This window comes from Melampsora larici-populina (assembly GCF_000204055.1).
Source record: "Melampsora larici-populina 98AG31 unplaced genomic scaffold MELLAscaffold_7, whole genome shotgun sequence".
NCBI lineage: Eukaryota > Fungi > Basidiomycota > Pucciniomycetes > Pucciniales > Melampsoraceae > Melampsora > Melampsora laricis-populina.
In genome coordinates, this window is record NW_006768771.1 from 1,572,478 (window position 1) to 1,599,226 (window position 26,749).

At 41.5% G+C, this 26,749-nt stretch overlaps 4 protein-coding genes across 4 annotated transcripts; 1 reads left to right on the plus strand and 3 right to left on the minus strand.

Moving 5' to 3' along the window:
- Positions 1 to 16: 16 nt before the first annotated feature.
- MELLADRAFT_124537 (uncharacterized protein) lies at positions 17 to 746 on the minus strand (the record flags this gene model as incomplete). Its single annotated transcript, XM_007406896.1, has 5 exons — positions 17 to 80; positions 182 to 244; positions 324 to 360; positions 441 to 464; positions 728 to 746. The coding sequence occupies 5 exons, from the start codon at positions 744 to 746 to the stop codon at positions 17 to 19; spliced, it is 207 nt and encodes a 68-aa protein (XP_007406958.1).
- Positions 747 to 8,844: 8,098 nt separating this feature from the next.
- Positions 8,845 to 9,069, plus strand: MELLADRAFT_95313 (uncharacterized protein; the record flags this gene model as incomplete). Its single annotated transcript, XM_007406800.1, has 1 exon — positions 8,845 to 9,069. The coding sequence occupies one exon, from the start codon at positions 8,845 to 8,847 to the stop codon at positions 9,067 to 9,069; it is 225 nt and encodes a 74-aa protein (XP_007406862.1).
- Positions 9,070 to 17,927: 8,858 nt separating this feature from the next.
- Positions 17,928 to 19,281, minus strand: MELLADRAFT_34100 (uncharacterized protein; the record flags this gene model as incomplete). The annotated part of the gene is made up of 5 exons (XM_007406895.1): positions 17,928 to 18,011; positions 18,079 to 18,183; positions 18,282 to 18,536; positions 18,648 to 19,084; positions 19,185 to 19,281. 5 exons carry the CDS (start codon positions 19,279 to 19,281, stop codon positions 17,928 to 17,930), a joined length of 978 nt encoding a protein of 325 aa, XP_007406957.1.
- A 1,351-nt stretch (positions 19,282 to 20,632) lies between these two features.
- On the minus strand, positions 20,633 to 21,520 carry MELLADRAFT_28177 (uncharacterized protein; the record flags this gene model as incomplete). Its single annotated transcript, XM_007406894.1, has 4 exons — positions 20,633 to 20,869; positions 20,938 to 21,012; positions 21,162 to 21,321; positions 21,408 to 21,520. Coding segments are annotated over 4 exons (585 nt in total), but the record flags the coding sequence as incomplete, so codon positions are not given.
- Between the last annotated feature and the right edge of the window lie 5,229 nt (positions 21,521 to 26,749).

A 26,749-nucleotide genomic window follows, 5' to 3' on the forward strand; every position in this document is an offset into this window, starting at 1 on the left:
ATTGAAATCGGCCAGATCAACAACAACTGCGTCCGCTATTATCATCACATTTGTTGCAAGGTTCACGAGTTTTGAGGAGCCTTTAGTTAGTGAGATTGGTTTTGAGTAGGCAGGTATCATATCAATCAGTCGATGCACGAGCGTAGAATAACGAGAGTTGATGCTCAGAACGTTCACTTACGATCTCTTTTCGATGATCGGAGTGAACTCTACAAATCGTCGTTGTATGACTTCACGAGTGACACTGAGATCAAGCAAGTCATGTGTTAGGTAAAGTTTCTGAGAGCCAGCAACACAAAGAAAGATGTTAAGGCTTTGCTCACGGTTGGTCAACTTGGACAAGGCTGGCGGAGATTGTGGCTATGAGAGTAGATAAAGGATTGAGTAAGATTGAGTATGAATGGAGATATGGAGATATGGATTAATGTGGATTCACTGACCCGCTAGAACAGCAGCAATGACAACTTTTATGGTATACAAATATTGTTCTGGAGATTTCCAGAAGGTTTTTCCCAGAACGCCAGAACCCTTCTGGTGTTCTGGAAAACTATATTTCTGTGAACAAGGTTCCACTTGGTGTTACAGTCATGTACTCAGGATTCTGGTATTCTGGACTGCTGGGGGGTTCAAACTTCCAGAACACCAGAATGCCAGATACCATTATAATTTTTCTTTCTGACATTCTGGGAAAAATCTTCTGGAAATTTCCAGAACAATATTTGTATACCATATTTGAAGAAAAGCATAGCAAATTCTTTGAGGCTGGAGACAGGTCTGATGGGATAGTCCAAGATGTAAGGTCTGGAGGATATCTAGCAAGTTTTGGTGTGTGAGGGAATGAAGGATATGTTGAAGGCGCTGTTTATAACTTTTGTAATCTTACTATAACTCATCGGAGTCCCACAGCGTGGGACTCTGATGAGTTTATAATCTTACACGAAACATAGAGAACCACTCGACCTCATTCGACCAACCATAAATAAATCATTTGACTTTGACTCGGGATGATTCATTTTTTGTTTTTAAATGCACCACCGGCTACCACCGACTACTCATACAGCTGGTTCTCAGACAGTAGTCTGGGACCCCCTACGATAACTTAACAAAGTCCCTCAATGCTGAGTCCTGACAGCTGTCATTCAACGAGTTAAAACTTAAGAGCTGTTTGAGACCCTCTTTCTTGACTAGCCACAAGTTGTGGCTATTTAGTCATCAAGTCATGAACCCCCCACCCCAAAAAACAAACCCTACCCCAAGTACATACCGTTGCACATCACGGTTCCCCCCCAATCCTAAGAGCCCAACCCAAAGCCCACAACTGCACATGTCAGCCAGTTCATAAAGTTGTTGGTACTTCTTTTTCCAATTCTCTTTCTTGACTTGTACAAATTTTTGGGCGCTAAAATTTCATAAAGGACTGATGTGATGGCTTGATAGACCTTTGAAAAAAACTTGTTATTAACGGTTGGAAATGTGATGTGTTTGGTACTCTTAATCTGTGTAATGGAATAGGTTTGGTGCTTGATGTGATTTGGGCAGAAACTCACAATGGAGTGTTTTAGCCTGAATCGGGGCAAGAGACCCTAATTGCAAATGTAACTGAAAACTATGCTGAATAGGAAAGTACATGTGCAGACTCAAAGGCATCAAAAAGGTCCGCTATGGGGCGGCCTAAAAAGTAATACAATAAAGGGAGAGGTGGGTGGGACCAAAAAATTGTATGTGAGATCAATGACTAGGAAGGATAAAAGATCTCGAAAAGATAGGAGACTACCGTTTAGGAGGAGACTTATAATGTCTTTGAGAAAGATGAAGTGGGATGAGCAAACAAGAGAGCTCCACTTCATATAGGAAAACTCCAAAGGTAAAGAGTGTCCTCAAAAAGGTAAAGAGGGAATTTGGAGTTTGGGATTGGTCAAGAGCACAGCAGCGCCAATCATTCACGAGGCAAAGGCTTACACCACGGGGTAATTTGTACCATCGGATGGCGGTCATGGAATACCATCCAGAGGCAAGATTCGCTTGGTGGTGGAGAACCACCGCCAGATGGTCAGTGGTGCGGCGGTCAAAAGGCAAGATTGCCTTACCACTGCCAGATGGGCCATCTGGCAGCCTACAAACTGTCTCCAAAACAGGCTTGTATGTTGCTGATCAAGGGAACCTCTTTGTTCCTGATATGAGCAGACTCGGTTACGTACAGAGACTAGTCTATTGGATCTTAGGATGAGGGACTATAGGAGATTGGGTCTTGTGCTGCTTATACCTTATAACGATGTATGATTGAATTGTACCATGAAGAGAAAGGGTACAATGAAGGTGACATATAACAAAGTATATAAAGACAAGCTTTACAGTTATAAGCATATCCTTATAGAATGATCCAAGATGAGATCATAACATTACTCCCCCATTAATGCCCAAGCCCCTCTTGCAGCTCTGCAATCTTTCCACGATTCAGTGTTAAAAAACCCTCACTTTCAGGGAAAAAGCTTGAATCTCTCACTTCTTTCTCCGTGTCCGTTTGTATCCATTTTCGGCATTTGGATATTTGATTTTGAAGTCATTTAATAAATCTTGAGCGTTGCTTAAGGAATCCTCTTTTTCCCAAGAGTCTTCTTCCGGTCCATAACCTTTCCAGCTCAATAAATATTCCAAAACTCCTCTTCTCCTTCTACAATCTAATATTTCTTCAACCTCAAATTCCTCCACACCCTCTAATACAATTGGCTCCGGTGTTGCTTGTCTTCTTTCTTCAATTGTGTCCGGAATAAACTGCCTTAACAAAGAAACATGAAAAACAGGATGTAAGCATTTCATTGACAATGGTAGTGTCAGCTTATAAGCAACAGGTGAAATCTTCTTTTCTATTTTGAAAGGTCCTAGCCATTTATGGCTAAATTTCGCCGTTGGCCTCGTTGTCGATAAATTTCTACTACTCAGCCATACTTTGCTACCTTCCTCCCATTCTTCCTCCTCCTTTACGTTTTTGTCATAATTCTTTTTCATAATGTCTTGGCTTCTTTTCATATGTGACTTGATCTCTTCTTGTACTTCTGTTAATTGATTTAACCTTTCCTCGACCGCCATCACACATCTTTCACCATGAATTAATCTTCCTAAACTTAAATCGTGGCCATAATTACTCTTGAATGGTGACATACCAATCGCTGTGTGATCTAGATTATTTACGGGATACAAAGTAGAAACCGGGTTTTTTTTCCTGGTTTCCGAGTTTCCCAACTTCATTTCAGAATCTGGGAAACTCGGAAAAAATCAAGAGCCCCAATTTTGACTTCCATGTTGTCAAACAAGATCTCCACAACCATCTCCGCTCCACACTTCGATCACGGCACCATGATCCAATCAGAGTCCGAACTACCCTCTGACTCATCATATTATTGATGATCAACTCATCCTCCTTACACAAAGACTTTGAAAAAAAGTAAAAGGAAACTCGGTTTAAATTTGATTGCAAAGTTCTTAGCGACTAAAAAACATGTATCTGCTAATTCCCAATACTTGAGACTATAGGCACCAAATCAAAGATCGAATAGAGAAAGAAAAGATTAGTATAAAAAGATTGATGGAAACAAAAAAGAGAGGTAAAGAGATGAACTAGTAATCGATCATATAAAGTGATACGAGTTCTGAAGTCGATGTTAGCATTACAGAGAGCGTAAAAGAAACTGTGCTCTGAAACGATCGGAGCTACTGGTTCTATCAAGTGGTCTTAATTCTAATCAACCAACCCAAAGAGAAGGAAAAGTCAGTTTAGTGAAAGATGATAAAAAAGGGATTAAGAGAACAAAAAGACTCCACGTGTGTTCCGAGCAAGAGCCGTTCTTGCATAACTGGAAGCTGGTATTGACTTTTGAAGTTTTCAACTTTTGACGGTCAAAATGAGGCATGAGAGGATGGTAGTGGATGGAGGTGTGTGGTGAAGGAGGACCTGTCAGTTGAGATCAAAGCGGATTTGAGATTTGGAGTTGGCAAAGATGGGAAGTTGAAGGCGTCCAGGGATTCAAAGTAGAAAAAAATTGGGAATTTTGACCCAGATTCCGAGTTTCTCAAACACAGCCAAAAAGTCCGAATTGGGAAACCCGGAACAAATCCGGGTTTCTAGTTTGTATCCCGTAATTGTAAGAGAATTCAAAAGTTGATAAGTTCCTGACCCAATTGCTTTGATCATAATTAGCAAAATGTCTTATATAACCCTCAACACTACGGTTGGATACCTCGGATTGACCGTCGGTTTGCGGATGAAACGCCGTAGAAGGTTTCGTTGCGATTCCTAACTGGGCGTTCATTTCCCTGGTGATTCTACTGACAAAGATTGACCCACGATCCGACACTATGCTTTTTGGCGTACCATGAAGTTTCCATACGTTGTCGATCAACAAGCGTGCAAGACCCATTGAATCAGTCGTCTTATTGCAGGCTATGAAATGCCCCATCTTCGTCAACCTATCAACCACAGTCAAAATTGTGTCTTTCCCCTCCGACAAAGGCAGATCAGTAATTAGATCCATGCAAATGTCAGTCCACGGGCCAGCCGGGACAGGCAAAGGTTTCAAAAAGCCGAAAAGTTTTGTGTTTCGTGACTTTACTCTTTGGCACGATGAACACCCATCAACATATCTGTTCACATATTTCTTCATCGACGGCCAGTAAAAGTTTCTTTCCACCAACGATAGTGTTCTTGCTTGACCCGGGTGTCCGACTAATCTGCTATCATGCCTCGAACGCAGAATTTCAAATTTCAGTTTATCATTTTGTGGTACCACTACCCTCTTACGGAAATACAAAAGCCCTTCTGAAACTTCATACTCCTCGTCTGAATTATCTTCTTTTGCGTTTTGCAATGCTATCGATTTGATCAAATTTTGAATACATTCGTCATCTTTCATTTTGTTCTTCAGTAAAGTCATAATCATTTCATCATTCCAAATTTCATCGTATGACAATAATGCACCAATTTCAATACACTCTTTGTTTTCGAAATTGTCTTCAAAATTTTGACCTCCTACTTCATCTTCAAACAACAACTCAAAAGAATCAATAGCAATATCAGCGATAAAAGTATCGTGACGCAAGTTATCTGGCTTTAACAATTGGCCAAATGTCAACTTATCCTCCACCGCAGGACGCAAATCAGGTCGTCTTGATAAAGCATCTGGTTTTTGAGACTGCTTCCCCGGCCTGAATCTTATCTCGAAGTCAAAGCAGCCAAGGGTTTCTGCCCATCTGGCCTGCCGACGTGTTAATTGCTTTGTCGTCATGAAGGATTCCAAATTCTTGTGATCTGAGTAAACTATGACATCCAATCGGTTTGGGTTACCTTCCAAATAATGGCGCCATTCTTTGAAAGCAGCCAAAATTGCCAACAATTCTTTGTCGAAGATCTCGTAGTTCCGTTCCGCTGGTACTAGAGTTCTTGACAAGAAAGCGACTGGGTGTAACTCTCCGTCAACATCCGAAATTTGCGACAGCACTGCCCCTAGAGCGAAATCCAAGCAATCACATTCTAGAACAAAAGCTTTATAAGGGTCAGCGATCTTAAGCACAGGCGCAGTAGTGAATAATCGCTTTAACGTGTCAAAAGAATTTTGTCGTGCTTGAGTCCATTCGAAAGTTGTCCCTTTCTTCGTTAATTCATGCAACGGGCGAGCTACCTTAGAGAAGTTATCAATAAGACGTCGGTAAAAGTTTGCAAAACCAACGAAACTCAATACTTCAGACACATTCTTTGGTGCTGGCCAATCAGTTACAGCCTCTACTTTCTTGGGGTCCATCTTGATCCGGTTTTTCGAGATGATCAAACCTAAATACGCGATTTCAGATTGTGAAAACTTGCATTTTTCCGGTTTTAAGCATAAAGATTGATCCTTGCAAACTTGAAGTACGTCTCGAACAGCATCTTTATGCACATTAAACTTCTTGGTATAAACCATCATGTCATCTAAAAATGCTGTAACATCTTTCCCAATCCTGTCTTTCAAAATATCCTGAATAAAAAATTGAAAGTAGCCAGGTGCTCCGGTTGGGCCAAACGGCATGACCAATGGTTCGAATTGTCCTGCTCGACAGATGAACGCCAATTCTGCTTCATCCTCCTCAGCAACACGTAAGTTGTTGTAGCCATTTCTCATATCCAGTGATGTGAATTCTTCTGCATCAAGCAGGCTATCAACCAACTCCATCGTAAGCGGCAGTGGGTACTTTACCTTCACTGTCATTGCATTCAGTTTCCAATAATCAAAACATGGTCGTAATTTACCATCTTTCTTTCCGGTAAATAAGACCGGTGCACCCCAAGGCGATGTCGAGCGTCGTATTGTTCCTGCCTTGAGTCCTTCTTCTACCATCTTGTCAAGTGCTTTGTTTTCTGCTGGGGATAAAGGGATGATCCTTCCAGCATAAGGAGATGCACCTTCCACCAGTTCCACTCGGAAATCGTACTTCCGACGAGGCGGTAAACGCAGGGATGCCTTCTTTTCGAAAAGCGGCAGGAAATCATGGTATTCAACCGGTACCAGGTCAGCTGCGGACTTCTCTTCTAGAAGTTCCGGGTTGGATGCAGCAAGCTCTGCCGACTTGCTCCACGACGATTTCAAAGTGTCCACCTTCACGTCTTCAGATCCTGACTGATCAATATTGTGACGAAAAAAATTGCTAGCCACGACGTCCTCAACATCATCAAGAACAAAGAGGAAGTTCGACTCACTCGGCGGGGGTTCTGCGTTAACAGATGGGCATATAGCCGCTACCCCCGAGTCACATGTGCTAGTTTGGCCTCCTAGTCCTCCTGAATGGCCGGCCTTGGGCGCATCGAGTGACTTGAGTGCCTTCTTTTTCTTCCTCCAAAAATGACGATTCTTGCACTTCTTTCTTCGTTTAACCTTGTTTGGACGGTTATCCTGTTTTGAAGGAGGATCCTTGCCAGCGATAATTTTTACAACAGATGGAACAAGACGGTTAGACTCACTCGGCGGGGGTTCTGCTTTAACAGATGGGCTCATAGCCGCTACCCCCGGGTCACATTTGCTAGTTTGGCCTCCAAGTTCGTCTGACTGGCCGGCCATGATCGCATCAGGTGACACTTCTTCATTATTGACTTTATCTGGCACGTCAACCTGTTCTAAAACAGAATCCTTGCCAGTAATAGTCCTCTTGTATACAGAAATTGAGCGGGCAGACTCACATCGCGGGGGCGTAACAACCGATAAACGATTAGCCCCCTCCTCAAGTTTCCTAGCTTTGTCCTCAATACCCTCCTCGGCAGGGACCTTTGGCGGACTTGAGGTGATGCATCCAATCTTGCTATGGGCCCAGTCAACTAGATGACCATATCTTCTAAACCATGGCATACCTAAGATGACGTCGTACTGGCCTTTCAAGTCTGCTACTTGAAGTTCTTCTGTTTCTTCTTTGTTCTCAATTTTCAGCTCAATTTTGAATTTAATGAAACTCCTCCTCCCGTCGAAGGCAGTCACCTCTCTCCAATTGGGCAAATCTTCTTTTTTCATTTTCTTCTCATCAACAAACTTCTCCTTAATGACATTGTGAGTTGATCCACAGTCAAGTAGGCAAAGAGCTTTATGGGTTACGGCTTGGGTGGGATCGTGGACGGAGATGCACTTAAAAAGTCTTGGGTCTGAATTACTTAACAATTTATTTGCACCAACACCAACACAAAAACCACTAAAACTGCTCAAGGGTGGCGTAACGTTCACTCCTGAGCACCCCCATTTTTCGACTCTACAACACTACTACTGGTCATACTACTACTTCCTCCTCCACTACCACCGATCATAACGTCTGAAAATTGACCCTTGAAACCTTTGTTCTTCCCCTTATTGGCCTTGGCTTGAGTACAGCAAGATACCGAATGACCCGCCTTGCCACAATAGAAGCATAGATTTTCCTTCTTGCGGCGTTGATATTCCGGGTAAGAACAATTGAAACGAACCGCTGACAAGTCCATAGCATCATCAGATCTCATCACACTTCTAACACCTCCGCTATCAGCTACTCCTTGAACTTCAATCACTTTTTCCTCTGATCCCTCATGAAACAAAGAAATACCGTCTCGATTGGGATGCAACAAGTGATCCACTTCAATCGCCGCTTTGATCAGTTGATCCAAAGTAGAGGAATTGTCCCTAATCAACGGAACAGTGATTTCGGGCTTGAGGTGTCCTTTAAAATGACTCATTAAGGTCGAGTCCTCCCAGCTAACAATACTGGCAAGTTGATTGAAGCGAGTCGAGTATTACAATACTGATTTGGTTTGCCATAACGCTCTGATCGCGTTCTCGGCCTTGCTTACACGATGTGGATCAAAGTAGGTACCTTTGAATACATCTAAAAAGCTTTTGAAGGTGACCGATTCCTTGTCGTCGCCAATGATTTTGCGAACAAAAGGAGCGGCCCAAACACTAGCGTCGCCCGTGAGATAAGATACGGCGAACGCTACTTTGTTGTACTCGGCGGGAAATGAGCGTTCGTTTGTTAAAACATACAACGAAACCTGTTGTATAAACATCTCAGCCTTAGCACCTCTCTTCCCGTCGAACTTGTCCGGGGTAGCCATCTTCGCCATGTGAGCAACAGGCGCCGGGATGTGAGCTACAGCTTGTGACACAGCAGGTTGAGTAGCGGGATGAGCAGCAATAGAAGCCTCTAAACGAGCTTCTGCTGCAATTCGTCGCGCAGTTTCCTCGTGACGAAGGTTTGTCTCATTGATAAGACGAGCGTTGAGATCCTGGATCTGTCAAGCGATCTCATCTAAGTTGGCCATTTGACCGGTTGTTTCAGCAGTGTGTAACGAGGAATTAGAATTCGATGAATTGTGCGAATCCTGAGAATTCTGATCGTCGTTACGAAGAATCCCGTACCTCGTCGTCTTTAGATTACAGGGAGACTAGACTGTATTCGAAGAGTATACAGAGAGTGGTACGAAGGGATAGTTGTATCAGTTGTATTGATTGTATCGGTTTGGTTGTGACGTCTTGTGACGTGTATCGATTGTATTGGTTTGTTTGTGTCGGTAAGGTTTGGTTCAGATGATTGTGGCGTTGGTTTGTATGGATTGTCGAGATTGGTGGCGTTGGTTTGTATCGTCGATAAGGTTGTGACGTGAGATGAGGTTTTGAAGCTTAGAGTTAATATTGTTTTGTTCTACTAGCGTCTGTACTTAAAAGATGGTACAATGTGATATGAGCAGACTCGGTTACGTACAGAGACTAGTCTATTGGATCTTAGGATGAGGGACTATAGGAGATTGGGTCTTGTGCTGCTTGTACCTTATAACAATGTATGATTGAATTGTACCATGAAGAGAAAGGGTACAATTAGGGTGTTCAAACCTGTGCAAGAAATGTGCAAGACCGACGTGCAAGATCCGTGCAAGATCCGTGCAAGATTTTTTGCACTAATCTTGCACAGTAATTTTTTTGACAACCCGAGTTATTGTGTTCCAAACCGTGCAAAAACCGTGCGAGACCGACTCTTGCAAGTTTTGTGCAAGATCCGTGCAAGTTCTATTCATATCTTGCACAGAACTTGCACAAAACTTGCATGAATTGATTTTGAGGTTTGAACACCCTAAATGAAGGTGACGTATAACAAAGTATATAAAGACAAGCGTTACAGTTATAAGCATATCCTTATAGAATGATCTAAGATGAGATCATAACAGTTCCCTCCCATAGCCACACCATCAATGCCTTAACCCACACACCATCAACCCCTTATGGGTTAAGGCATTGATGTTGAGGAACATGGGGAGGAGCTCCCAGACCAAAGAATGGATTCTAGGAGCTCTCCCGTTGTCAGAATAAAAAAGGGAAGGCTACAACCACGTCTATGGGGGCAATTGGGAAAACTGGACCTTAATTTCACAGCCTCTGGTTTTACATTCCCTGAAGACATTTCCTCTTACCATCTTCTGCTTGCTGAAAGACTGTTTGACCTCTCGCCAGGCCGACCAGACAGCCTAACAGCTGAATTCCGGCCGAAATTCCAGTGTTTGGCCAGATTTCGACACGACCAACTTTTTGCTTGTATTCCGACAAAAATTTACCCCGTGGTGTACAGATTGTTTGTTGGAGCTGTGACACATGATCAGCACGTGACACCTATTCTTGTCTCTAGAAGTGCGCTCCTAGTCCAAGTAAAAACTAACGGTTTGGACTTCTTGACCTTTATTTTCCAAATCCACAGTTATGATGTCATAACTCTTTACTGTTTCACCAAATCCCAACATCTCATTCCCATGGTGTTCACAGTCGTAGCTGTTACGTCTTCAACAGTTCTTCACCATTTTTCAGCACCCACCCACCCTTATTCCCAATTGCTAGGACAAAGTGTGCTTGTGAGTTTTTTGTATGGTGCGGTTTGTCTTATCAGTTGTTTAAGTGGTGTCAGTTTCTCTTTTTATATATATTTCTTTTTTGAAAAAAATGTTTTCAAAATTGTTTCAGTTAAAGTATTTTTTAGGTTATCTCAGTCTTATCTTTTTATATTAGTTTTAAAGCTTAGGGCCCGTTCGGCTACACTTGTAAAACTCTATAACATGTTATAGACCACCAAATCTAAAAAGCCTTTTTCATTCAAAATCTTTTATGAGTTTCGAAAAAGACGTGATGTTCGGCAACGATATATGATCAATATATCAGATCATATATCACGATATATTCAACTGATCTGAAAAACAGCCTCAAGGCTGTTTTTCAGACAAAAAACAGCCTCAAGGCTGTTTTTCAGACAAAAAACACTTTTTGCCCCTCTCTTGATTGAACTTTGTCAAGTTCAATCACGATCGTGGCAATCTTTTGATAGCTGTTTTGGACGACTGTTTGGTAAATCGTATAACCAAATTACACTTTTTGGGAAACGCAGCCAAACGGGCCCTTATGCTTGTGTCTTGTTCTTAGCTGGCAGTTATTGTACCGCTAGCCTCCCCGTAGAGGTTTTATATTTTTATCAAGAGTAACTGATCTTCCCTGGCAATGAGCCTTGGGATTGGCCCAAAAAATTGTGCACTGGTATTTTTTATACCAAGTATTGGTGAGTTAAGACATCACATTTCACCATCAGCATATCCTCCATATCACCAAAACACACCTCCAATCAATGAACCACCTAATGGACACACCTCCAATCTCAATTAGATGCGCTTCCAAGGTTCAATGAATCCCTGCACCATTCATGTGGCTTATTGCCATCATCGCACCGCTAATAACGGATATGATTACAAAAATCCTTTCAGATATTTTACCCAAAAGGAGTACAATCTATCCTTTACTCTGTACAATGTCACCAATACTGGAACCACTCCGCCCCCAAGTGCGGTTGCAGAGCAGCTTTGGAGTGTTTTCCTTTGCCGCTCTGTGCACCGCAAATTAGAGCAGAGCAATTGCTCCGCTCACCACCCTGGCTGGGCCTCCCTGCTCTATAGAGCGGAGCAGACAGAAACCCTGTACCCAGGCCTGGTCAAGGGTACAAGTTGTATATAGCTGGCTTGCCTCTCTTGAATCTTCCTTATCAGATCCAATTTCTAGATCTTCAATTCAAGGTTATTTAGTTTATTGTGGTGCACCTCAAGCTGATTGTTCAATGTTTCCACATCCTCAACCTTTACCTGACAGATTTCAATTTGCTAATCTGATATCATTGAGCTCATCACAAACTCATTCATCATCATAATCAAGAGGAGCAATCAAAGTATGGTGAAAACTGATCATGATTCAATCAATTAATCCTTCACATGCAGCACGTAAACCAATTAAAAATGGAATGCTTGAAACTCCAATCAAAAATTTTTGTCATCTAATTCTTATCTGATTTCTCATTTGGCTGGCATTTTTGATTCAAATCTCTTTCCTATTTTGGTCTAGATTCTGATTTTAATGTGTTTTCAGAGGTTTCATGTAGTGTTCATATTGTTGGACATTAGTTTAAAGTACATTGTTTTTATTGTGAAGGATGGTCATCAACTTTAAATCAATTTTTCTATTATTTGAGAAGAATTACATATATATCTAAATATGAAAAAGGCATGATTGAAAGTTCAATTCCGACTAATCAAACATTATCATATTATTCACAACAAAGACAACAAGGACATCAGAACATTATTACAAGCTAAACAGATGGTATATGAAAATTATTTAAGAGATGGATATATTGGATCAGAAGAAGATTAGAAAGATAGAAGTCAAGATGTGAATATAGTTATATTATCTATGCTAGTTCATATAGTTCTTCATCTATTTTACCTAGTTTACTTACTCAACTTTATCACCTTGAAATAAATGTCATCTTGTGTTTTTCTTACTGCTCAAGCGCTAAAAGGCGCGGCGCGCAGAGCTAGTTGAGCAGTTTTATTGGTCCACTCCACCATGAGCCCAAGAAAAATAAAAAAGCAGAGGCAGTGTGGTGCACTCAAGTGCAGTACCTCTGCTCTGCACCCAAAACTGGTCAAAATCCAGAGTGGTGCGGAGCGGTTCCAGTATTGACTCAAGACTTCAAATCAGATGAGCAAATAATTGAACAATATACTATTGCCAGTCAAATTACTAATAGTAATGATCAAGATCCTCAAGTCAACTTGGATGTAACAAGGACAGTTTATGGTCTTATCTCTTTGACACACATTACGGTCATGGTCAACAACCTTTACGTCAAGTCATTCACACTTTTTGGAATGTATTATGAAACATGTGATTATTGTCAACATTACATCATTGTTAAGATTTTAATTGAATCTTTGCACCTGGCTTTCCTGTTTGAGTTGATTTAATTAATTATTTGTTTTTTATAAAGATTAACTGCTTATCTGTAGACCAAAGCCGTAAGTAAATCAACAATTCATCAAATTATGTTGAAATCTGGGCTTAAATTAAATTGGTCCTGAATGGTCTTGAGGGTGTGTGTTGGAGAATTTAACTCCTGAGACTGAGTTATCTTTCAAAACCAGTAAGGCTCAATGTACTTAAAACACTTGATCTCAACTTGTGAAGAATCTGGAAGGAAGAGATACTAAAGTTGAAATGAAGGCTTTCATTTTGTTATGTGAAGAGGAGGTTGGCAGAAAACTCTTTCCGCATTGGGATAGATTAAGGGGGAACTAATGCATTGTTGTTGTGTTGGGTTTCACTTGTTCTAAAAATTTGTCTTATTGTTTTTCTCTTATGAACCTGTCTCTCTTCTCCCTATCGAATCCTTTTTACCCATTGAGGAATTGGATTTTAAGGGTGAGATTGGTGCTAGTTATCTTTTTCTTTTTCTCAACAAGATCTTCACTAAACCACTTCAATTGCTGCATCCCCTATCTTACTTTACTTGGTTTTGTCTTCTCTTCCTAGTGTTTCATTTTCATTTTCATCCCTCCTCATTCCTTCATCCAGGTTCGTACGAGTTTAGTACTTGTCTTTTCATAAGTTGTTAGCCTGTCTTGTCAACACGGCTAAAATTGGTTGTCACCTTTATAAAGGTTAGTAGTATTACTTGTGTGTGGACCCCCCATCGAGGAATTGGATTTTGAACTGTTTCATTTTCATTTTCATCCCTCCTCATTCCGTCATCCAGGTTCATACGAGTTTAGTACTTGTCTTTTCAAAAGTTGTTAGCCTGTCTTGTCAACACGGCTGAAAGTGTTTGTGACCTTTATAAAGGTTTTTGTCTTACTTTCATAGAGCTTAGTGACTCTGATTGTCCTTGTCTTCTCACATCAACTAATTTCTCTAACACATCTCATATCGGGCCCTGGTCCCAGTCATGTACAGCAAGACATCACTGACCTGAAGCAGATCATCAATCACCAAATTGAAAGCACTTACTGGATCAGCACTCTGAACATCTGCAAGGATCATGGTACATGTTGGATGGATAGTGTATTACACCAAGATCTCACTTTTGAGCTTGAACAACCGGGGTGATAAGTATCTATTGATCAGCTTGGGTTCTCATCTTCTGGTAGCTAATCATGAACTGTAGCTATGGTGGCAGAGGCTTATAAATCATATATCAATCTCTTTGTTGGAAATTCCTACGCCCCCAAGCTCCAAACCGGCTTGTACACACCAAAGTTGAACCTCTCAGTACTGAAGGCTTTGTCTGCACAGTTTTGGTTCCCGAGGTTTCTTTGAGACTGATTGTGGAAGATCTTGAGCTATCCACACTGTGAACATCATTCAACTTCCCCAAGTTGGAAGGGAAAATGATTAATATTACAGTTTGCCATAATTGGATCCAATACTGCACACCTGAGCCATAATGCCCACAATACATATGTCCAGCAAGCTAATTAAATAGCTGTCTATCATGTACATACAAGTATGCTCAGTTTTTTGCCCATCAGAATAAATAAATCACATGTTATACCACATGTTATTTTTTTGACTTTGAAAAAATTGTCCCAAAAATTCAATACATATAATTCTGTAGCTGCTCAGGCAATATTGTTGAAGCTATTTCTTAGTAACAGAAAGGGTGTTACATGCAGTTGGGTTGATGTGATTACACCAAAATGTTGAGTCAGTGTATGTTGTCAATCTTTTGAATGCTTTTCTCAATCTGAAAAAAGTTACAGCATGTATTGCATATGAATAACTTATCCTGATGAGCAGATAACTGAGCAGAACTGTATGTACATGTTAACTGCCTATTCACTGAGCCTGCTACACATATGTAGTGTGGGTGTTATGGCTCAGGTGTGGAGTGATAGATCCTTTTATGACAAATCATACTCCCAATCATTTTTTCCTGCCCACTTGAGGAAGTTGAATAATGTTTGCAGGGCCATGTTGGACCCTGAATTTAAAGATACACTCTATTGCTAAATTTAGCAGCAGGGGCCTGATTTGTACTGCACTGTCAACCCCATAGCCAAAAATCTTTAGGGCTGTTGTCAAATTTTGAGCTTTGGTTGCCAAATTTGACAACAATAGTGGTGGGCCCCAAATTGCCGCACTTGCCAAACCTTATACTTCACATGTGTAAACACACCCATACTACGCCTCAAAGTATGCGTAACCCATACTCTGTACTGTATTGGAGCCCACACCACTGCATTCCAAGTGGTTTGGGGCCCCACTAAAATTGGGGTTGGTTGATTTGGGGCCCAACCACTGTGGATGCTTTCAGGGTCCAGGCAAAACTTTTTTTGCTTGCTCCTTCCCTCTCCCCCAACTTGGTCTTTCCCGCTCAGGGTTCTTGTTGGAGTAAATTGAGTCTGTCAAGAACTTGTCGTGATGTATATTCACAAAGTACTTTCTCTCGAAGTTGAATGTTATATGTATTCAAGATATTCATGAAGTGCTTTAACTCGAGGTCGAGTTAACTTAGTATGTCTCAATGTTAACAGTGAGAAGAGGAGCGAGCTAGTTGAAAGCTTATTGATCTTCATAGTGATTTAATTCAGTGGTCGGAGTAAGTCGAAGGAGGAGTGAAGGAGTGTGTGCGGATGTAATTTTTATTTGAATGTTCAGTTTTTCTTATACGTGTTTTTCTTCTTATATATATATGTTCCTCTTTCCACCTTCAGAATCTTTTTCTCTCATCGAAGAAAAAGATTCTAAAGGTAAGGTCTTTTTGTGTTCTCCTTTATCAATTAAATACTGGTATTAAATAAATGAGTCTCTTTATCTTTTTGTGTGTTACATTGTTAGTTTCATCTTACTCTTCGTTCAGGTCTGTTGAGTTTTGTACTCCGTCGTCTTTAAGTCATCAGCCTGTGTCTCGTCAACACAGTAGCTGATAGTTATATTTTATCACCTTTGTCAAAGGTTTGTATGGTTGTTTTCTTTTCATGATATGATCAAAGAAAAAGATTCTAAAGTTTCATCTTACTCTTCGTTCAGGTCTGTTGAGTTTCGTACTCCGTCGTCTTTAAGTCATCAGCCTGTGTCTCGTCAACACAGTAGCTGATAGTGATATTTTATCACCTTTGTCAAAGGTTTCTGTCACAGTTTTGTTTTATTACAGTTCTCACGCGCGTGTATACACTTCTCATTTCACTCGCTCACTAACTCTGTCATTCAGAGTCCTATTTCCTTGGAAATGTCCTCACCCGCCCTCCACTCTTTGGTTAGTACCTGTAAGTAATCCAGCCCTGTGGTAAGCTAATTGTAGGAGATGGTTTCTACTGATGATACTAATATGTTACTCTATCCTGGTAATAGCTCCCCTGGGGTGTGTATAACATGTGTACCCAGTGTAGCCTAGCCCTCCGTGCAGAGCTCCCCGCCTACAGGGCCTGGTTGTCCTACCCCCCTAGTTGATCCAGTCTAGTCACAACCACGACCGCTCTGCAAAAAAAAAATTCAGTTACACAACATTATACACACAACCCCTATAAATAAATGACATGTAATAAGTCATTTTTGGGTTAGGAATAGGGTGTAAGCATTAGAAATGACTTGGCAAGTCAATCTGATTGGCCATTTTTTTCAATTTTTTTCCCCCAAACTCCAATATTTGGGTCCGGGTACCTAACTGGCCTAATATTAAGTACTGAAGTACTTAACTTAAGGCCTTAACTGCCTAGCCTAGGCGCCCGCGCATTTATGTGTCCACTGAAGTATCTACTTCAGTACCTTATGAGCAGCACAAGCATGGCTCAGCACAAGCAACCCTCAGCGCAAGTTCTGCTCATCACAATTCATCACGTACATAACAATGTTGGGTTGTGTACATGGAGATGAAGAAATGAGACATAATATGAAAAAAAAGACGAAAACAGCAAGATAAGACAAGAAAAGCCCTTTGAGGGTCACACATCATGCCAAATCTCATGATGGTGTTTTGTGGTATGCATCAATGCAAGCAGTATCTCTTGGTCAATTTTTCAGCTGGTACCCGGTCATACCAAGTCTTGTGTGTTGAAAATGACAAGGTATCAGTGATGGATAGTGAGTTAAGAAGACAAGAATGATGAGAGACTCACCAATAGACATCCATCTGCCAATTGCCTTTTTGAAAATACTTCCAAATCCTTGACACTGGACACCACTTGTGAACATCCTCAAAGAGAGCTTTTGAGTCCAGGAAGGATTTGCATTTGAAGCTGTTGCTTTGATAGTCCAAGTACAAATCAACAAAGCTGAGATCAAGTGAGTCAAAAGCGGCGATAAGATGCAAAAAAACCTCTACCAAAATACCCTACTTGGGTATTACTGGAGGGTTGAAAATTTGGGTCTCGGGGCCGGCCTGTGGTCGTGACTAGGCTGGATCAACTGTAGCCTAGGTTAGCCTCCCCCAAGAAACCTAGGCACTTTGTATGGAAGGTGTTTGGGGTTGCATAGGACAAAACCACATAACACATGTAATGCATATAACTTGAGAGTTTATTGCATTTGATCATAGATCTGCCATCTAGTCCCCTAGATACCATATAAGAAAATGAAAGGGGGGGTTTACAAATTTACATTTATTGAATTTAATACTCACCCATTCACATTTAAATTCAATCAAAAATCTTTCTTGTATCTCATCTCGAATCTCATGGTAGCTAATTAAATTCCTGGCTCCAAGTTGTAATCTTCAAATTAAAAGACAAATGGTATAAAGACAAACATCATAATTGTAAATTCTACTTTTGAACTTTTCTAAAGAAGTTACATGACTACGAAATTCAACAACTATGACCAAAACCAAACCAACAAACTATCAACCTTCAGAATAGCATGATAAGAAATGATGCTTTGCCCATATCAGACGCGATATCACAGTTGGTTAAGTTCAATGAGTTTGGAATTATCAAACTTCTTTTTTGGAGCTTAGATAGCGATTTCTTTAGCACCGACTGTACCAGTCCTACCACCAACCCCAAACGTGCTGTATATCGTTCAAAAAATAGGTCGTAACAAAACCAATATAAATCATCAAGTGAGAAATAATTATCAAAATCCAGGAAAGAAAACTTACACAGTACCAGAGAAAGTCTCCCCTTGTTCTAAATTAGACCAACTTATACCATCCAACTTGACTAAAATGACTTCACATTTCTAAATACATATGGATATAAGTATCTAAGTTTGATTAGTACTTTTTGAAAGGGAATCATTCACTTACAGTTGATAAGAATTTATAAGATGACTCAGTCGTATTGATTTTTCCAAACAAGTTGAATGATTTATCGAACCGTTTGTTTCCAGGTAACTTTAAATTCACTTTCATCTATAAAACATCCAAAAAAAGAGTTCAGAAAATAAGCTCAAAAAGATGAAACAAAAAAGAAGCAACCAAATAAATAAAAAGTTTAAAAATAGACTTACCACTTGATTTTCAAAAACCACTTGACTTTGTTCTTTAATCACACCTTTACCAAAAACACTTATAATCACAGAAGTAGGAGTTTGATAATAATCAAATCTACAATTTACGGATTCTTCTTGATCTGTTGGTTTTGATTCTTGAATTAAAAATAAATGACTTGATTTTTTACATCCTGAAAGCTTTAAAAACTCATCAAAGTCGAGTACCCTTTTTTTACAACATGAATAACCTTTTGATCCTTCATGAAAGATAGGCTATACGAAAAGAAAGATATGAATCAGTTTAGTGATTCGGTTCTGGAGGTGGTGTTGCAAATGATAGAGATGTGTTTCTTTGGGAAGTTTTGTTGTATAAATGAAACATACTGTACCAGGATGATAGAGACATTCATCGTGATTTAATTCTCCACGTTTTGAACCAGATCCTCCTTTCCATTCTTGACCACAACTTAATCGTTTACATTTAGATCCTTCAGGCACGATCAATTCAGGATCATCTAATAGTTCTTTGACTTCTATTTTCTCTTTTGGTTTTTCTTCTTCTTTTTTCAATGGTTTAAACACATCTGTTGTAGTTTGATGTGGTTTGGTAGTATAGGTTTCTTTAGTTGAATCTGATTTGATTGGATTTAGTTGTTGGGAACCGGTTTGAGAGCTTGCTTTGATTGGTGCAGGTTGGGTTGGTTTTTCAGTCGAATGGGTCCCGGTTGTACATCCTTTGATTTTGATAAATTGATCGAATTCTAGTACTGGTTTGTTGACTGTTTTGCAACATGACCAACTTTTCATTCCTTCGTGAAACACTTTAAATTCAAATCATTAAACGGCAAGAAAATCAGTTGTGAATCTATTCAATCTTGGTATCTTTTGAAGATCAGATCCGGATGGTCTTAAGGAACTTACCTGGATTTCCGGGATGAAAAGTACAATCTGAAGTTTGATTTTGATTTGAATCGAATTCCTTTCCGCAACCTGATCGAGTACATTTTACCAATGACATAATGATGATGATTACTTGGAGTTGTTTCTATGGTTTGTTTTAAAGGCTCTTTAATATTTTTCGCTGAGCTGTTTGCTTGATTGGTTGATTTGATTGGTTGAGTTCGTTTCGTGGTTTTTTAAATTTTTCTGGAAGTTTGATGGAAATTGAGGGAAATTGGAAATCTTCTGGAACCAAGCACTTCGATCGCGATATGTCTTCAAAATTTAAGTCATAACATTCACACTTAATAATATGCTTATATCAGGTATGAGGCCACAGAACAAAGTCAGAAACCAAGTCAGAAACCCTTTGCACTTCCTTCTGACAGCTTCCACGATACATACCCCAAGTCATCCACATCTTTATTTCAAGCAATCAAGCGGTCTGAAGTACACCTCTTTAAAAGTGGAAAGCCGTGCAACCTGATTCATCTTAAAAATTGCAGAGATTTCAATGTTACGCATTCCAGCTCATATGTTCAATGGTCACCAACATAAAGTAGCTTTCAGATTGAGCAAGAGATTTTCACATCTTGACCGCAATCAACACTCAGATACCTCAAGTTCAGTATCAAAGAATCAATGCTGTCTTCTTTAAAGTGCACTCAAGGTTTGAGACTAAGGAATTAAAAATGCAATTGAGGGCTATAATCTTTCTTTTGTCCTTATAGTCATAACTAACAAATAAGAGAAGAAGATTGAAACAAAAGCCACAACAAAGTAGACATGAGGTGCTATGTGTCTCGTATGGGAAAATTACGTGTACTTATGAAGATCATTAAAACTAAAAAAGACAAAAGTCAATGACAAAAATAAACATGACATGAATCAAGGTAATTAGGAGCATGACACCAAGTTACATGTGCTGGATAAGTTCAAGAGTATCGTCATGTCGATCATAATTGCTGACTCATACGTGAAGACCAAGTCATTTGTGATCCTGTTCAAGATTAGTAGTCGGAATATTTTAAGATTTTGAATGGAATCAGTTTCTGAACCAACCAACTTTCAAGATTGATGAGGAATTCTCTTACAGATTTGCTTGATTCTTTCGCAGCCTCGGTATGCTTTGCAGAGTCAGAGGTAACAGGGGTCTCCGTCTCCATGATTCCAGGACCAGCGACCGTGGTAGCATCAGTAACTTTGTCGCCGTTAATCAAGAAGATATAGATCTGGATACCGCCATGAAAAAAATATCGTGTTAGTAAATATCCTTCAAGGAAAATGGATGTGAGAATAGTATTTCTGACCTGGCCATGACCGAGCTTGCCGTCAGTAGGCACTTGACATTTACCGTTGCTGTAGGTGCTAAAGGTAGAGTCTAACCCACTGAGGAAAGCACATTTGGTAGCTCCCTTTGTGTCAGATGCAGAGATGGTAAGGCTGGAACCTGGTGTGAGAGTTCCGGTGATGTTGAGAGCTGGGAATCCTTTCAGGCCAGGAGCTGAACCAGCTGGGCAGCTAGCAAAGAAAGGAGTGGCCAATGTCACTACACCACGAGGTCCGAGAGGTGTATCAAAAGCAGCCGGGAAGGAAGAATCGCCATTGACGAAACGGACAAAGGCGTTGTGTTGAGCTTCGACAGTCAGGATTGAACCGGCAGCGGTCTGAGATGACAATAGGGTATGGTCAGTTCTATTTCTTCCTCACGAAATCAAAAATCAAAACTATGTACCAAGTACCCTCCGTTTTTGATCGAGGCAGCAGCCCCTAAGTAGCCCAATACACCTATCGAAAAATCACCAATGTTCTTCAGCACATGCCATACTCGCGTGCAAACAACAAAGAGAGGGACTAACCGACACCTTCCAAGATCTGCGGTCGCCAATATTCGCGTCCATTTGTAAGAGCACTCGCTCAGTCATTTATTTAGGATCGATACATTGTTCACAAGCTCACCTGAGAGACCGCTAAGAAAGATTTCACATCGCTGTAAAGGAAACTGTATTTACAGGCCTGGGCGGGGGTCGCGCCTGCTGCTTGAAGTGCTGAGGTCAAGAAACTGACGTGAGATGCTTCATCATCGGAGATTTTTTGGAGTGATTGACGGGTCGATGCACTAAATATCAAAGGAATAAAGATCAGTTAAATCTCGTTGAAGTATGGTATTGCCGTATTTCACACAAGAAGAAAATCTTCACAAACCTGAATCCAGCGCTGATGAAAGCATTTTGGTTGTACTTCGCCAAACCTTCTGCGTAGAAGGTTCCTTCCAGATGCTCCAAAGTCAATGCAAAGTTAAGGATATCGGCATCTGTAATAATAGGCAAAATAAATGTCAGGCAAGCTTCCCGGATTTATTAATCATGTCAAGGTCAACAAAACATGTTGTGTACCAGTAAGACCTGCATCGCGTCTGACAACACGTGCGCTGGAGGTAGATACGCAAGCAGCAAGGAACACCGCAGTGGCAAGAGCAGCAGTCTTCATGATTTAGATTTGAGAGGGTAAAAACTAGTAACAAATGAAAGTTTGAAAAGATTGTGAATTAAGTGAAAAAGACCGTGAAGTAATTTGATGTCTGGCTGAGGGAAAAAGCAGAAGAAGTCTGGGACCTGGGTGGGAGCTATATATACCAGCCACAACTGACTGGACAGCTGATCAACCCCAGAAGACTCGAAGGCCTGTGGAGGCAGAGAGTCGGCTCTCAAATTGAGAGCGCGAGCCACGCAGTCATACTTATTGGAATTGATGTGCCTTTCCCACGTCCGAATGTGTCACACCTGTCCAGACACATTGGCCCAGCTGCTACCCATATCCACTTGTCTCGCCCTTGCATCCACTCTGCATCATCTCTACAGTTGCCTTTGAGAAAACCAATACTCAAAAACTTGGTAAGAAAACTATTCATTTTGACCGAGTATCTGTTTTCCCAAACCTCTGGCAAAACCGATAACAATTAAGATGTCGGGAAGCAATTGGGTTTCACAAACATTCATATGCTGTTTTTTTGGTTCTTCATCAAGTAGTCTCTATAAATCCTTGCAATCAAGATGTGTAAGAGCATCCCCAATGCTAACGAATCCGAATGACTGAAACTTACGTTTATGTCAAAAACGTAACGTGTACAGGGTTTTTTTGGCAAAACCCCCTCCAGCGCGGAGGCCAAGATCCCACATGGAACCTTGTGTGCAAACGTGTTTTTTGTGAATTGACACACTCCCAGGCTCAGGTCAGCAAATTTGCTGACCTGGCTGAATATCCTGAATCCCAGTATCCCAACCGTTTTTGTCTATTTGATGACTAATTTTATGATCACCCGTCCAAACTAATACGTATGATGATACCAAGGTCCTTGATTATTATCTCTACTAGGAGGTGCTCGATCATTAAAGTGGTACGATCAAGCACTTTAATGATCGAGCTTAACCTTTTCTCAATCGAAGATGGTGCACTCTTGAGAACCACATGCTCACTACAGGTGAGGTGCATGCAGTCGAGGGAGCCGAGCATGCCAGGGAACCCTCTCGCAGCGTTTTCAGCAGTGATTTTTCAGCCTGAGCCCCGGACCAGCCCCCCGATCGGGGACCCGACGGGGTCCCCGATAGGTCCGGGATTCGGGCGGAGGCTCTACAACCCCCGATGATCGGGGATCCCCGCGAGTCGGGTGTCGGGCGTAGAAATCGAAAAAAATACTATCCGCCGGGTACCCGACGAGTAAAAAATGTATTTAAAACACTCCATCACAGGTAAAAACTACCTAGTCCATTGTCAGGGGAGGCCCTACCAAGCACATGGGAACCTTGCCAGCACTGCCATGGCTGTGATGTGAGGCCCTGAGTGCAATTTAAACATCAAGTGGACACTTTTTTTCGATGTATTTGGCATCAATATCGATAAATGACCCGGTCCGGTGTTCAAACCTGGGTGAGGGACCCTTTTTGGTCCAGCCAGCGAGTCCCCGGCGGGGAACCCGGTCGGGGTTCGGGCAGACAATTTTTCAAAAAAAACTCGTTCGGGGACCCCCGAACGGGCTTGGGAGGTCTCTCTACCCGTCGGTTCGGGGGCCGGGCAAGCCACTACTCGACGGGTAGCGATCGGGGCTCGGGCTGAGTGATTTTGGAGATGTCGTCGGCGTTGGGCTTTCTCTGATAGTGGGCACTGAACAGTTGGATGATGCCACTGCAGAAACAAAGGAGGCAATCAATCGCGGTGGATTCGCCGATACGCAAGTACTCGTCTTGTTGATCGGCGGATGTCCCATAAGCAAGCTGTCGAATAGCGGCAGTACACTTCTGGTAGGGGGAGATTCCAACTTTACCTGGAGTTTACACGTAAGTCAGCAGCAGCCCAAGTAAAAAGTAAAGAACAAGGCAAATTTGACTTGCCAACAGCATCAATGCGCTGGGTGAAGTACACATCATGCTCACCCAGAGCTTCTACGATGCGGACAAACAAACGACGACTCATCCTGAAACGACGACGGAAATGGCCTTCGCCATAGACAGGTGTCGGGCCGAAGTAGTCGGTCATGAGCCTGACGTTCCCTTCCTCAGCGTTTCGGATCAAGTTGGGGGAGCGGCCAGGGTGAGATCCACCTGGCCCCTTGGATTCCTCTAAAGACAACACCAAGCTCAGCATGTCTGAGTTATAGGTGGTTAACGAAGAAAAGACTTGGGCACGAAGAGAGGCAGCAACCTGGTATTGACCGAGAAATTCTAGTACACTGACAGTCATGGTGATAGGAAATGAGGAAAAGTAAAGTAGTATGTACGGAAAAATAGAAAGAGGGGAGGAGGAATGGTTTAAAAAGATTATATGGACAGAAATGACACAGAAAGATAGGACGAAGGGTCAGAGAACGTACAAACAATAAAAGCATGTATATATATCATTCAAGGACCTTAAATCCGCGCTCAATACCAGTCACATAGGGTATCATTTGAACCCGAAGGAGGTCAGAGCTAAATAAGTTTGCGCTCTATGTACCCAGCAATAGGCAAAGAGCGGATAAATAGATCGTAGAAGGGCATTGATAAGTGATCGAGCGGCCTATATGCGCGGCTCCGCGATCGCATATCGGTGAGGGTGGATGGAACAATGTACAACGAGGTAGTACGTAGGAGAATGTCAAGTTTGGATATTTTGGGTTTTGGTTGACGAGGGTTGAACCTCAAAATACCTTAAAGGGGAAATCAGAATTAAGGACAGCTACGCGCTGCAGGGCGCTGTCAGCTGAAAAAAATTACAGCTGTCCAGCCGAGGAAAAATATGATCTGTACAAGTATTCGGATACAGGAACATTGGAGATGCTCTAAGGGTTTGCTATTTGACAGCTTTGGATGCACCCAGATACACTTGTTTACCGTTCAAGTTGATGATGAAATTTACAAATGGCGATGATTCAATTTCGAGTAAAATAAAACAAAAACAGGGTCACGATACCCACCAAGGTATCGGATTTGGACTTGAGAATCCAACGGCGGTTATTAGGTTCGACAGCTTTATTGGTTTTCTGACCGAATTCCCTCCAAATAAGGTTCATTCGTTCAAAAACTATCGGCTTTTGTAGAGTACCGCGCTACACACATATTGGTCGCTTCCATGCTGCGATACCATCTTCACAATGTTACAACATACATAGTTGAAGATTTGATGGAAGCAGGAGAGGTCTTTGAGGTGACCCAAATGGTCGATGGCTTTCGGGAACAACGATTTGAAACAGTCCGACTTGGTGAATTTGTATTGCCCATTGGGGGGTGTGGGAAAATATAGCGGCTCGCATGAGAGCCGGGCTCTCTGCCTCCGCAACCCTTCGAATGCTCTCATCAACCCCAGCAAAGAAAGATGTGAGGAGCAATGTCTGTTGACGCTTTGGGAACGATCGGATGGGAAGCTGGGAAGATTGTTTTGCATGCATGTATTCACCTATCCCCGCGCAGACAGCACTCATGGCCTGAAGGAAGAGAGTTCTATAGTAATGGGTAAAGTGCGATGATGTACGGTCTTGAGCATCACCATCGTGGTGTGCAAATTAGCCCAATTGGATTGTCTGTAATTCCCAACACAACCTGGGATTAAGTCTGTATTCCCTTAATTGCGTGAAATCACAACAGCTTTGCGCACCGTGCCACTATCTGGCGAGATGTATAAAAATGCAAATGGTTCAAAACGGGCTAACTTCTAAAAACAATCCAGGAATTGATGTCACAATAAGATGATGTCAATCACAATTGAGTGATCTCAATGATGTGTTGAGTACTTACTTCCTCCACACATCTCTCATTAAAGCACTTGTGCTGTCACCCAAAAGGAGTAAACTCAACAAAGTCCCACGCTGCGTCTCGCACGCTTCGAGCGCAGCGAGGGACTTATGACAGCGTGCGAGACGCAGCGTGGGACTTTGTTGAGTTTACAAAAGGAGTCAGTTGTGAGTGAATCAAGGTTTTACTCGAACACCAACCACGATTTCCAATCCTGCTTGTCCAACCTTCTCAAAGAGGTGGTATGTAACCTGGACAAGATACTGGATTCTTTTCTCACGGGGCATGTATATTGCTTAGTATCTGCCAATATCTGTCAGTTTTCAAACCCCAACGGTGGCACTCTCACAATTACAAAAATTGCATGCATGAAGACCAACTCTCAAATCCAAAAGGGCACATGGCAAGGGTGTAATGAGCAAGGTCCTGCCCAAGGTCAGAACCAGAAATAAGCAACCCAAAAGAGACCTGCTAGATTTTCTACACCTAACAAAGTTACTCCCTCTTGCCAAGGGAGGTAAATTTGCCAATCCTACAAGGAAAAGCTCCATAAAACTGACACACATAAGCCTGACACAAACCAAGAAGGAGGTCATTAATTCAGACCATCTCACTTGAAATACACCTTCAATTGTCTTTTTCTTGACATCTTGAGATGATATTTCTCATCAATTGAACACAAGGATCCTTGTCCAATAAATGAAGCTGTTCCTATTACATAGTTGATTGGTCATCATGTTTGATCTCCACAGCAGCAAGGGACTAATGGATTAGTGGGAACAAACCAGTACACATGACAACTTCAGGAATTTGAACAGTTACCATGTGAGATTCAAACTGTTATCTGAGAGAGTATGCTTGCTTGATATCTGAAAAAGGAGGCACATGTGTTATATTTGTTTTTTGCATGGAAGACGTCCTCAGACACCAACATGAGAGATTCAAAGAAGAAAAGTAGACAAGGGTAAATAGAGAGTCAGTAGCTGTGAGCAAGCAGGCACAGTCTACGTACAGATGTTAGAGAATGTTAGACATATGCTATGTTGAGTGTTGAGGTCATGAATCCCTTTTTGGGGCAATGACTCTTGGAACTTTTGTTTGTTCCAGCAAGGACCTCTGATTGTTGCCTGACTGCAAAATAACTCAGATAAGTCCCTCCTTGAATTGCCAACATCCTTTGGAGCTTGCAAAGGAGAGACTTACAACTCATCAGAACTTTTCAGCCTAATCAGATTCCCAAATTCCAGGCTTGTCAAAAATTTGACACTGCATCTAAATCAATAC